Raw genomic sequence first — 13,800 nt, forward strand, 5'->3', positions numbered from 1 at the left:
CCATTATCTGACCACAATGTAATCATGACATGCCAGGTTAAAACAAATTGTTGCTTCTAGTTGCATTTGTTTATTGCAAAAATAAATGATATGTTAGGCTAATGTGAAACAGAATATCATTACTATATATCAGAATTCTTGGTAACATTATTTTAGAAGATAAAAATGCATGCCATTGTTCTTAATCATATGAGATATATTTAAACATCTTTATCTTCTACAAATCATGAACAGGAAAATTCTATAAACTCCAAGGTCATATTTTGCATTTTGCTGTTAACTATAGCTTATTTTGCTTGCTTTCATAAAGACTTAATACACAGTTATATTTTATAGTTCTGCAAAATACTACCAATGAAAAGTTACCAATGTCTTAAAATACTTGTGATTTATATCATTTTAAAATGCAAACATTACCTTGTAAAACTATTACTGCTAGTCTATAGTTAGCTGCAATTGTGTAATTATATTAAGTAACAATGTTTAAGAATTTTAGTACTTATGAATTGTGAATTATTTCCTTTAAAGCTATACATGTTCATGTAGAATAATAGCTTTCAAAATATTTCTCAGCCACAAAGACTTTTATTCCTTGGTAGTACCTAGTTTCATATATTGAACTTTATGGAACAGATCTCAAATCACTAAGAATTACATGTCCCAGGTTTTACAAATCACAAAATTTCCTTTTACATACGTGCAAATAATCAATGTTTAGTACAATAATTGAATGTTTTTCTGTTGATGAAATCAACTGGTTTGGGGAACTCTGTGAAGACACATGGTCCTGAAATTTACAAACAGGAAATGTGTGAGTAAAAAACAACGTGAGTTCGCTACCTTTAGATTCCCTGCAGCAGTAAGCACTGACTTCACAGCTCTCATTCCATAGTCGTAGTGATGTTGCGATGACAGTTGTTCTGAACACAAGCGATAAGTGGCCACAATTTTTACCGACAGTGGCCGAGCTGTGACAAACCCACAGGAGTACAGGACTATTTCAGCAATCATGGCATAGTCAGGCACCATCATTGCGACTGTCCGAAAGAGGGCCTGTGGGGGTGGAGAAAAAGACCATCATAAAGATAATCCCGCTCTTTATTTTGTAACATGTTACAATTTTACAGCTTTTCAGCAATATTATTAAATTACCATGTCCAAGTCATATAGGTCAAAATATTTCATCTAAAATTTGGCTTATTTTATTGTTATATAATAAAGTTATCATTAATTTTTTATATAAATATTTCCCTTAAATTATGTTTTAAGGACTTTAAATTTCCACATATTTAAATCTTTGGTGAATTATTAATTCACATGAGACTTAAAGTATTAATTATGTTCTATTCTTCTGAGGAAGCAACATTTTATGGGGAAAGAGCATAAGACTCTGCAGGGATGTCCAAAGCTAGGCTTCTCATCTGCACTCTGAGGAAGTGTCTGGTGTCGGGAGACTGAGCTTCGAGGGAGGCTCTAGGTATTTAATTACTTCTATCATTTGAGGTCAATCAGGTAACACTAATAACAAGGCTATGTTTGATACAAGATATATTTTGAAATATGCTTAACCTTTTAGAGTCTGCAGTCACTATATCAGTCCTTCACCAAGCAAAATAAAGGGGAAAAAATAGACATAGATAATAATTACAAGAGATAAAGAAAGTTCCAAATTGTAAAGATGACCTCATCTTTAAATATTGTGGGGCAGATAAATGTGATGTGATGATAAGTAATAGAAAACTGAATAGATTTTTAAAGAATAAATAAGGAAACTTCAGTTTCAAATGTTGCTGTTGTCAGGATTTGAATATCTCATGGATTAAAACATTACAGTCTTGTACGAAAGAGGGAAAATAGCAATATTCTAGAAAAATGACAATAGTGTTCAGATAGCGAATGACAACTGTAGTGAATGACAACTGTATTTAGATAGTCTGTAAATACCTTCTGGGAATTAGCTGAATTACCAAAAACACAAGGCAGATAGAAAATGAAAACATCTTGCTCAAGTGATCTGTTATTGAGGATAAAAGATTTGCATCAAGCAAGATCCCTCCAATGCATTGTGTTAATTACTACCTAGAAGACTTAGTACTGTTATTTTATCAATATAATTACTATTAAAGAAAGGAAGGAACAAAATGTTAAAGATATTTAGCTTGAACAAACATCTCAGAACAGGGAAGTGTAAGCACGTGTTCCAACCACTACATACTTGAGGAAAAAAGAATGCAAGAGAAGTACTATACAGATGGTACCGTTTTTAAAGGGCAGATTCTCAACAACTTTTTTTTTAATGAAGAAAAGAAGCAATGAATGAATTAACAAATCAGTCAGTCAGTCAATGGCTAGGTTAGGGTGAGAACAGTCTTTCTACAATAGTACAAATTGATACCAGTCTGGTGTCAACATTCAGATCTCTGTGTTGTAGATTTCACTGTGACCACCCCAGGTATTTCACAAATTCCTCTTCCCATTCTCTCTGCACAATTAGCAATATGATTGTGGCACACCACGAAACAGACACATCTCTGGGCAGGAGAAATAAAGAAGTTAGGTAAAGAAGTTTCAAGAGGTTATCATGATGTTCCATTTAATAAAAATCCTCCACCAAAGATTTAACACTGGTTTTTGTTTATCACAGAGACAAGCATCTGATCAAAAACAATTTTAGGCCTAAACTGCTATGGTGGTGAATATTCTAATTCAATGGTTTTCAAACAAAGTGTGTGACGTACTGATATGATATGGTTTGATTTGGAATGCATCAGAAATAATTTGTTAGAAATAGCAATAAGTTTAAGGATAACAGTGCTGTTTAAAAAAATTAAATTGGATTTTAGCTTAACTAATGACATACTTTCTTGAGTATAAAAAGAGAGAGGGTTATAAATCCAGATAACACAGCAGGGCCTGAATAAATTGCAGTATATGTGATCCTCCGTGTTTACCTCAGCAGGAACGAATGTTCAAGAATAGCTGTTTTACTGCTTCTGTCCTACTTGGTAGAAAAAGAAGGTGGTGCATAAGGAAGTCTGTGTACTGCCCAGAGCACGCTTTCAGAGGATGCACATTGGGTATTAAAAAAAAAAAAAACCTCAAGTAATACTTCTTGCCATTTCTTTCTTATGGGTTGGAAATAGATTTCATAAATATCGTGACCTGTTCAGGAATAAGCTAGGCTTCAATAGAGTGAAATGGAGGATTCAGGGTCCACTTCACTTTTTTTCTTCTACATACCGATCAGGTTAAAGCTATCTATCAGGTTATTGGCTTTATGACATTGAAAGAGCTAAATATGCCTATATTACCATGGCTTCTCACACTTCACTATTCTGAAATCATTATTAAGCATTGATTCTTTTATATAGCTTCTCTAAAGTAGAAACATGTTTAAGAAATTGTGCTACTGTACAGGTTTTACCTAGATGTAACAGAATGTCAAAAAGGTATTCTTTTTTTCACAGTATGATACATATCAATCAGCAAAGTACATTTGATATGCCCAATATGCAAAATTTACAAAGGAAATGTGCACAATTCTTGAACCTTCTCACTTAGTTGTAGATCATAAAATATTTGAGAGAGTGATGAAGGAAGGAGGATTTGTGAAAAGACTGTCATTGAAGGGAGCCTCTGGTATGCACTGAGTCCCTACCACCTCCCTCCTAGCCCTCAAGTTCAGTGACAGCTTAAGGAGAGAGTGTACCCATATTGGGGGGGATATGGATTGGTGTCTGATTCATGTTCTGGAAAGTAAAAGTGACCTGTGGCAGCAGGATCGATGTGGCCTTCACTCCCAGAGTTTTTTGGGACAAAAGATGCATGATACGTACACAATATGACCAAGAGAGAGCTAAGCAGGAGCCATTGTAAGTCCTGCCTAAGATGCCCCCTTGGAAAAATGAGAGCTCTCCAACAGTGGGGTCTGTGTAAAATCTCCCACCAGAGGTGTAGGCAGAGAGGAGGAAGGGCAACGGGAGAGACAGAATCCATCACCCGAGTCACAGCAACTGCAAGTGAGAAGCCTAACAAAGGGGTCCCGGAAGAAGCCATGGACATGTGCAAAATGGAAAAACTCAGCTATAAACCTGAGAACCACATAACACTTATTTGTCCCACAATACATATAAAATACCACAAGAAAATGACATCTTTATAATTTAGAAAATTGATTTATCTCTCATAATTATTACCCATGTCTTATTTCCAGTTTTTCCCCTTTATTTTGCTTGGTGAAGGACTGATATGGGGATTGCAGACTCAAAAACATTAAGAATATTTCAAAATATAACTTGTATCTAACATAGCCTTGTTATTAGAGGTTACTTGATTAACCCCAAATTATACCATTAATTAAATACTTAGAGAACCTCAGTTGAAGCCCATTCTGACACCCGAGGCACTTTCTGGCATGTCCAGGGGCTTAACCCAGAAGTCACATCTGAACTGTATGCTCAGTGGTCCGTTTAAAGGAGGCTAGCCAGCTTAAAGGATGCGCATGGATTTGTCAGGCAGGAAAAAGGTGATTTAGCAGAGCACTCAAGAGAGGGCAAACGCTGTGTGCAAAGGCACGGAACCTTGGCAGCTAGTGAGGCCCAGGATGACAAACATGCAGGGAAATGGAAGTACAGATGTAACTGGTCCTGATGCCAAGTCTCTTGTAGATCAGGCAAAGACATCTGAACTTTACTCTGTAGGCGAAAAGAAGCATGGTAGCTTTTCGTGTTTGGAAATTATACAATTAGATTTCTCCTGGTAGGTGACACTGGTAGCATTGGGATAGGAAATTCATTCCAGTGAATTTTGGTGGGGAAGAGCTTGGTGACAAGCAAGCTGTTGCAATAAGACATTAAGAGAAGACCAAAGAGGAGTGGAAGCAAGGTGTGACAGCAGGACTGGGCAGGAGCAGTAAGAATTGTAAGTCTTCCGGGAAATAGGATCCCTGGTTTTTGGCAACTGGCTGAATCTCCAGCTGAAGAGGGAGGCTTCGAGGATGACTCTGAAGACTGGTAATAACACTGAGCCTCAGGAGGCTTTTTATTTTTAAGGAACACATAACTTTCATTTCAAGCTAAGATATTTTTTCAAAATTGTTAGGCATTTCCATACATACTTCGAAACAGATGTTCTGAAGCAGCTCTAACCAAGAAGACTGCTTAATACGAGGAAAAAAAACCCAAAAAACAAAAGGCTATCAGAATCTGATAGAGGCTTTGGCCTGAAGTAGAGGGAAAATACATTACTCTGAGAACCACACGGTGTACATTTCGGCACTGTTTCAACCTACACAGTAAAGAAAACCATAAAAACGTTTATGTAGGGCATTAACAAACTCATCTAATAATGGTCCCGGCTTTTTATGATTAACTACTCATAGATTTTTGCCTTTACAAATATCTATATAATCAGATTGATCTTACTGAATAAAAGAAAAACATAAGTGAGTGAATAAAAGAACTGATACAAAAAGAGGTTTCCAAATGTGAGTCACACTAAAAAGCTGCAAAATGCTTCATAGATTTAAAAAAAAAAAAGGCGGGGACTTACCAGGTCTTATCTTTTGCCACACCTTCTTTTACTAAGGCAAAATACTAAAACATCTCATCTAACTTATAAAAGCACGTGGAATGAAAATACAAAAATGCTTGGCAGCAATTAGTTGTATCAAAAGTCTTTTTGACAGAAAAAAAACAATTTTCCATTTAGTCTTGAGAAGCTGTCAGTCAAAGGGTGTGAATAATGGAAAGAAGGTAGGATTGAGAGTCAGAAGACGGGTTTAAATCTGCAATTACAACTGTATTGTTCCTCAACATTGTTCTCTATGTACTGGCCATAAATATGCAATTCACCAGGAAAGTGAAGATTCTAGTCTATTTAATTGGCAAAGTGTGTTTTGTTATTTTTACAAAAAAAAAAAAAAAATTGGTGCTAAGTATTAATGAGAATTGCGAATTGCTATGGGATATAAATTGTTTCAGCCTGTGTTAGAAGATGATTTAGCAACATAGCTCTTTGTCCTATGACTCTACCTATGGAAATATTTTAAGATAGAGAAAAGACTTAAGTAAAAAAAATGCCCATTGCAATATTATTTACAGTGCAAAAAAACTAAAAGCAATGTAAATGTCCAAATAAGTTATAATTCAGTACATTTATATACAGAAATATATTTATAAAGATAGGGAAATGCTCATGTTATAATGCATTCTTGAAAAAACACCCAGTATACACAATTGTCTGATTTCACCATTTAAAATTGACATTTTAAAAAGCATTTAAAATTGGAGGATACAATGTAGTAAGCAGTAGAATTGGTACCTTTTCATTATTTCCTGTATTTTCTGATTTTTCTCTAATTACCAAAAATTTTAAATATAAATTTTGGAAATTGTACCTGGATTGCATATTTATTTTCTAAGGTTACTCACAGCTTTAAAAAACTATTTGCTAAAAGCTTTCTAAAATATAATACCTAAAAGCAAATATTTTGCCTAAAATTCAAGGATAGCATGTTCTTTCTTTTTAATTAAAGAAAGGAAATGGATGATATAATTGCTGCTTCTGTACCTTCAGATTATCTGGCAGTTCAGATCGCCCAGCATATCCAGGGTTCATTGTTATAAAGACAGCACATGTGGGGTCAAGTTTTAGTTCAGTTCCTTCAAACTCTAGTGTATCAACACCTGCATTAATACCTGTGGGTAATCAAGAATGCAATGACTTAGCAATTTCACATAATTGTGACTTGTGCCATTCATTACCTCCCATATTTCTACTTGTTTCACATAAATGCAAAGACAAACAAGTTTATTACCTCTTTGGATAGTAAGAATTTGTTGAGCAACCACAGAAAGTACTTCCAAATCAATTCTGTTAAACTCATCAAAGCAGGCCCAGGCGCCACAAGATAACAGTCCCTGGGAGAAAACAGTAATGAAATTTTTCAGTTTTATCTGATTGAATATTGCATTGAAATGTTACAATTTCACCTGGTCTTTTCAAAGATTTACTATCTGTCAAGGAAATTGCTATTCACCTTTACCTTTAAAGATGGCTTTTTTAAAAAAGGATTTTATTTGTTTATTTTAGAGAGAGGGGAAAGGAGAAAGAGGAGGAGAGAAATGTCAGTGTGTGGTTGCCTCTTGCATACCCTCAACTGGCGGGGACCAGGCCCACAACCCAGGCATGTGCCTTGACTGGGAATCAATCTGGCAATCCTTTGGTTCATAGGTCAGCACTCAATTCACTGAGCCACACCAGCCAAGGCTAAAGATGTTTTTTTTCTTTTAAATTACCAATTCATTATTATGCATGAATAAAAGTTTGATCATTTTGAAAATTTTCCAATAGATTTTTTTGCTTTCTGTATGTATTTTTTTAGCATTTAGATGTACACTGGTAATTTCGCAGCTTTCTTACTTTTTATTTACAAGTTGGTTTTATTTGCTTCTTCCATATAGACTCCACATAATGGGCTGAAATAAGCTTCTAAATAAGATGACTTCTGTTGCCAGTGAGTCTGCTTTGTGGTCTGAGGACCTTAAAACCCAACTAACATAGTTTGCCCTAGTTTGCCCTAGTTTGCAATCCTAACACAGTACCTCACAAATATATGCCATTTGATTATAAGAAAAAGTGAAGATTTTTAAGATGGAAACTACATTGACCTCATCCCAGGACCAAATTGGAATTATAACTAAAAGAAAAATCATCCTGAATAACCAACTGAACACTAGCTGGAGAGAAGCCTCATAACCAAGGACAGATGAAAGAAACCACTTCACCACAAGACTGGTAGGGAGTGTGGAGGAGGCATGAGAGGGCTGACTGGGCTCCCACCAGTGGTAGCTGAGGTTCTGGAGTGATATTTCAGCAGCTTGGGGGGGTTCCCCTGAGAAGTATGGGATCAAAACATCAAGCTGGGCTCCGCAGCATACAACACCAGAACCAGGAAAGGAACCCAAATAACACCTGACTGTGAAAAGCAGTGGGGCTTCTGTCTGCCAGGGAAAGACAGCTAGAGACACAGACAGCTTCTTAAAGGGCCAACTCACAAAATCTCATTTGTACTCACTTACCCTAGGCTCTGGCAGAGGGAGGGTAGAGTGGGCTAGAGACTCATGATAAGAGTCTGGGGCTGATGTCTCTGAGGAGAGAACTGAAGGAACAGCTGCCAGGATCCCTGTGCTGAGTCATTCCTCATACTGCAGAGCCTGAGGGGAAGAAATAGCCCCACCAAAGGAATCACTCTCACCCCACCCTGTGGACCTTAAGCCTGGGTGCAGACTATTTTAGAGACAAACCCTAACAAGAAGTCTTCAGGCAAAGGTGGATCTCTGGAAGCTCTGAGACTCTAGTTCACCCTCTCCTGGGCACAGCGCTGGTTAAAACTGGCCTTGGTGTGCAACCTAGTTGTATCTGCATACACACAGGCCCAGCAGAGGAAGCTACAAGCTGTGGATTGGTGATAGCTCCAAATAGGTTTACCAGGGCCAACATAGGCAGCATCTGACATAGGCCTGCACCAGAGTCTTTGCAGATCTACCTAATACATAGAAACAAATACAAAGGAGCAGCCAAAATAGAAAGACAAAGAAACAAGCCCCAAATGAAAGAACAAAAGAATTCTCCAGAAGAACTAAATGAAATGGAAGCAAGCAATTTATCAGACATAGCCTTTAGAATAATGATTATAAGATTGCTCAACAGCATGGAAAAAGACATGAAAACAATAAAAAAGGACCAGTCAGAAATAAAGAATGCAATATCTGAACTAAATAATACATTGGAAGGAATAAGCAGTAGGTAAGATAAAGCAGAGGATCAAATCTGCAATTTGGAAAACAGGATAGGAAAAGAAACAAAACACCTAAGCAGAGCAGCAGAAAGAAAAAAGAATTTTTAATAAATGAGAAGAGCTTACCAAACCTTTGGGAAAATATGAAGCATAACGACATTTGCATCGTGGGATTATTAGAAGAAGAAGAGAGCTATCAAGGGATCAAGAACCGTTTTTAAGAAATAATGATTGAAAAGTTCCCTAACCTGGTCAAGGAAAAAGACACACCAGTCCAGGAAACTCAGAGGTTCCCAAGCAAGATGGACCTAAAGAGGCCCACACCAAGACACATCATAATTAAAATCACAAAACTTAAAGACAGAATGAGAATCCCAAAAGCCACAAGAGCAAAGCAGTTAGCTACCTACAAGGCAGCTCCATGTAGACTGTCATCTGATTTCTCAACATAAATATTTCAGGTCAGAAGGGATTGGCATGAATATTCAGGATAATGAAAAGCAAGGAACTACAATGAAGGCTACTTTACCCAGCAAGGTTATCATTTAAAATCAAAGGAGGAATAAAGAGCATTCCAGGCAAGAAAAAGCTAAAGGAGTTTGTTAACACCAAACAAGTGCTCCAACAAATGTTAAAGGTCTTGCATAGGAAGACAAAGAATAAGAAAGGAACAGAGAAAAATCATTTAAAAATAAAATGGCAATATATATGTGTCTGTCAATAATCACCTAAAATGTAAATGGCTTAAACGCTCCAACCAAAAGACATAGGGTAGCTGAATGGATAAGAAAACAAGGCCCATATATGTGCTGCTTCAAAGAAATCCATCTCAGATCAAAAGATACACACAGACTAAAAGTAAAGGGGTGGAAAAAGGTATTTCATGCAAATGGAAAGGAAAAAACAGCTGGGCCTGCAGCACCTATATCCGATAAAATAGGCATTAAAACCAAGGCTATAAAGCCCTGGCTGCTGTGGCTCAGTGGATTGAGTGTCGGCCTGCAAGCCAAGTGTTGCTGGTTCAATTCCCAGTCAGGGCACATGACTAGGTTGCACATCAGGTCCCCAGTTGGGGGTGCGAGTGAGAGGCAGCCACAAAGTGATGTTTCTCTCCCTCTCTTTCTCCTTTCCCCTCTCTCTAAATATAAATAAACAAACATACAAATAAATATAAATTATTAAAAAAACAAAGAAACCAAGGCTATATAGTAAGAGACAAAGAAGGACACTACGTAATGATAAAGGGAACAATCCAACAAGGGGATATAATCTTAGTAAACATTTATGTACCCAATATAGGAGCAGCTAAATATGTAGAGTATTAGGATGGAAGGCTCCCAAGCTCATTTTATCAAGTCAGCATTTTCCTAATTCCAAAACCAGATAAAGACACTACAAAAAAGAAAATTATAGGCCAATGCCCCTGATAAACATAGAGGCTAAAATCCTCAATAAAATATTAGCAAACTGAATACAGCAATACATGAAAACATCACACACCATGATCAAGTGAGATTTATTCTGGGAAGGAAAGGTTGGTACAACATTTGCAAATCAATAAATGTGACTCACCATATAAACAAAATGAAGGATAAAAACCACATGATCATATTGATAGATGCAGAAAAAGCTTTGATAAAATCCAGCACCTACTTATGATAAAAACTCTCAGCAAGATGGGACTAGAGGGAACATAATTAAACATAATAAAGGCCATATATGACAAACCTACTGCCAACATCACACTCAGTGGGCAAAAACTACACGTGTTCCCCTTAAGATTGGGAACAAGACAGGGATGTCCGTGTTCACCTCTTTTATTCAACATAGTACTGCAAGTCCTAGCCATAGCAATCAGACAAGAAGAAGAAATAAAAGATATCCAAATTGGAAAGAAAGAAGTAAAACTGTCTTTATTTGCAGATGACACAATACTGTACATAGAGAACCACAAGACTCCACCAAGGAACTACTAGAACTGATATATGAATTCAGTGCAGTAGCAGGATACAAAATTAATATCCAGAAATCAGTTGCATTTTTATATGTCAATAATAAAGTAACAGAAAGAGAAAATCTTTTAAAATCCCATTAACAATTGCTTCAAAAAGAATAAAATAGCTAGGAATAAATCTAACCAAAGACATAAAATATCTGTACCTGAAAAACTGTAAGACACTGAAGAAAGAAATAGAAAAAGATACAAATACATGGAAGTACATGCAGTGTTACCCTGCCCAGGCTCTGTAGCTTCAGCGTCATCGCAAGATGTCGATTCAACACGGGAGGAGACAGATACCATGTCACTCCCGAGTCGGACTGCACAGCCATTCTTGGCGGTGCAGATAGACTCTGAAGAAGCTACACCATCGTCTCTCGAGACGGACGGCTGCCGACGACGACGACGACGACGACATGCAGTGTTCATGGACAGGAAGAATTAACATCATTAAAATGCCCATGCTACCCAAAGCAATCTATAGTCAATGCATTTCCTATCAAGATTTCAATGACGTATTTCACAGAACTAGAACAAATATTTCAAAAATTATATGTCACAACAAAAGGCCCCATGTAGCAACAGCGATCCTGAGAAAGAAAAATAAAGTTGGAGGAATCATGCTACCTAACATCAAACTTATACTATAAGGCCATAGTAATCAAAACAGCATGGTACTGGCATAAAAACAGAAACAGACAAATAGATCAATGAAAGAGAATAGAGAGACCAGAAACAAACCCACACCTTTATAGTCAATTAATATTCAACAGAGGAAGCAAGCACATACTATGGGCTAAAGATAGTTTATTCAATAAGTGATGTTGGGAAAATTTGACAGATACATGCAGAAAAATGAAACTAGACCACATTCTTATATCATACACAAGAATACATTCAAGATGGATTAAAGACTTATTGTTAGACCTGAAACCATAAAAATCCTAGAAGAAAACACAGGTAGTAAAATCTTGGACACTGCTCATAGCAATATTTTATTGGATTTATCTCCCCAAGCGAGGGAAACAAAAGAAAAATAAACAAATGGACTACATTAAACTAGAAAGTTTTTGCACAGCAAAGGAAATCATCAACAAAATAAAGACAACCCACAGAATGGGAGAATATATTCACTGATATACCTGATAAGGGGTTAATATCCAAAATTTATAAAAAACTTACAAAACTCAACACCAAAAAAAATCCCCCAAACAATCCAATTTAAAAATGGACAAAAGACCTGAATAGACACTTATCCAAAGAGGACATACAGATGGCCAATAGACATATGAAAATATACTCAGCATCACTATCATCAGAGAAATGCAAATTAAAACCATAATGAGATATCACCTCACACCTGTCAGAATGGTTTTTATCAATAAATCAACAAACAACCAGCACTGGGGAGGATGTGGAGAAAGGAGAACCCTCATGTACTGTTGGTGGTACGCAGGCTGGTGCAACCACTGTGGAAAGAAGTATGAGATACCTCAAAAAATCAAAATTGTGCCTGCCTTTTGACCCAGTGATCCCCTTTCTGGGAATATAGTCAAAGAAACCCAAAACACTAATTCAGAAAAACATAAGCACAACTATGTTTATTGCAGCATTATTTATAATCACCAAGATACAGAAGCAGCCCATGTCCATCAGTAGATGTGGATAAATCAACTATGGGACATTTGCACAATGAAATACTACTCAGCTGTAAAAAAGAAGAAAATTTTACCCATTGTGACAGTATGGATGGACCTGGAGAACATTATGCTAAGTGAAATAAGCCAGTCAGAGAAAGACAAATACCATATGACCTCACTTATGTGGATGGAATCTAATGAACAAACTGAACTAATAAGCAAAGTAGGGACATACTCACAGATGGAGAGCAGACAGCAGCTAGTGGAGTGGGGAGAGGTTAGGAGGTGGAGGGATCGAGCAAAACGGAAAAAGGACTTATGGACATGGACACCAGTGTGGTGATTGCAGGGAAGGAGGGAGGTGTAAGGGAAATGTACGGGAATGGAAAAAATATAATAAAAAAATTTTTAAAGGAAAGAGGTGACTGTGTGGGTTTTCCCTGCAGTCCAGCCCCAGAAATCATGGAGCTACCAAGTATGAATCATCACTTTGAATGACATAAGATTTCCTTTTTAAAAAATTTTAATTGGACAAGTTTTGGGCCTACATGAGTAAATCCCCTGCTGATCACATTTTTAAAGAGGCAATAGGAAAGCAAAATAAAGTTGCATTTGTGCTATATCAAAAAAAGAAGAAAAGAAAAACTGGAAAATCAAGCCTGAGTGGTTCAGTCCAAATTCAAATTCATTTTTTAAGAATTTTATTTAACAAGTATTTGCTGAATGTACATTCTACTTGGTTTGTATATGTATGTATGTGTGTTTCATTGAGTGCCTGGTATGTGCCAGACATGATGCATGGACTTTGCACATATATTTTATGTAAGGAAACTAAGATTATATAAGATATTAAGTAATTAGTACAAGTTTACAAAGCTAATAATGGCTGAACTTGGATATGTACACAGTTCAATCTACTGAACCACACTAGATGAACATGAACTCTATGCATGTCAAAAAAATGTTCATTTTTCATTATTTAGAGAAGATGCTATCTATGACTTTGTTCTATAATACATGCTATAATAAAAGGCTCAGAAATCAGGACAGGATGCTTATGAAGTCACACATTCAGTTATACAGATCGTGAGGTTCTTAATAATACCACCCATGTCTTTTTTACTTTATACCCCAATATTCAGCATAATCTACCATAACACAAAGTGTCCATATAACCAATAAATACTTATTGATAAGCAAATTAATACTATCCACTGTATAAATATAAATTAAAGAATTAATAATTCATTTTATAGATTCAAAAATTAAGGAATACTTACCAGACATTTCTTTAAACATTTAGGAATATAATGACTACTCAAATTACACACATAATCTTTTATGTTGGCTATTTCTTTCTT

General features: G+C 36.4%; 1 protein-coding gene across 2 annotated transcripts in view; it reads right to left on the reverse strand.

The window, feature by feature from the left end:
- Window positions 1-13,800, reverse strand: part of DNAH7 (dynein axonemal heavy chain 7) — a 226,978-nt gene that overhangs the window by 129,606 nt on the left and 83,572 nt on the right. For both annotated transcript variants that reach the window (XM_090282024.1, XM_090282032.1), the window contains 3 exons: window positions 6,818-6,920; window positions 6,571-6,698; window positions 841-1,053 (listed from right to left, as the gene is read on the reverse strand). In XM_090282024.1, the coding sequence (XP_090138150.1) occupies window positions 841-1,053; window positions 6,571-6,698; window positions 6,818-6,920 (444 nt within the window). The remainder of the gene's footprint in view (window positions 1-840; window positions 1,054-6,570; window positions 6,699-6,817; window positions 6,921-13,800) is intronic.

The sequence above is a fragment of the Furipterus horrens genome, unplaced genomic scaffold, assembly GCF_987537825.1.
Source record: "Furipterus horrens unplaced genomic scaffold, mFurHor1.1.pri manual_scaffold_1, whole genome shotgun sequence".
Classification (NCBI taxonomy): Eukaryota; Metazoa; Chordata; class Mammalia; order Chiroptera; family Furipteridae; genus Furipterus; species Furipterus horrens.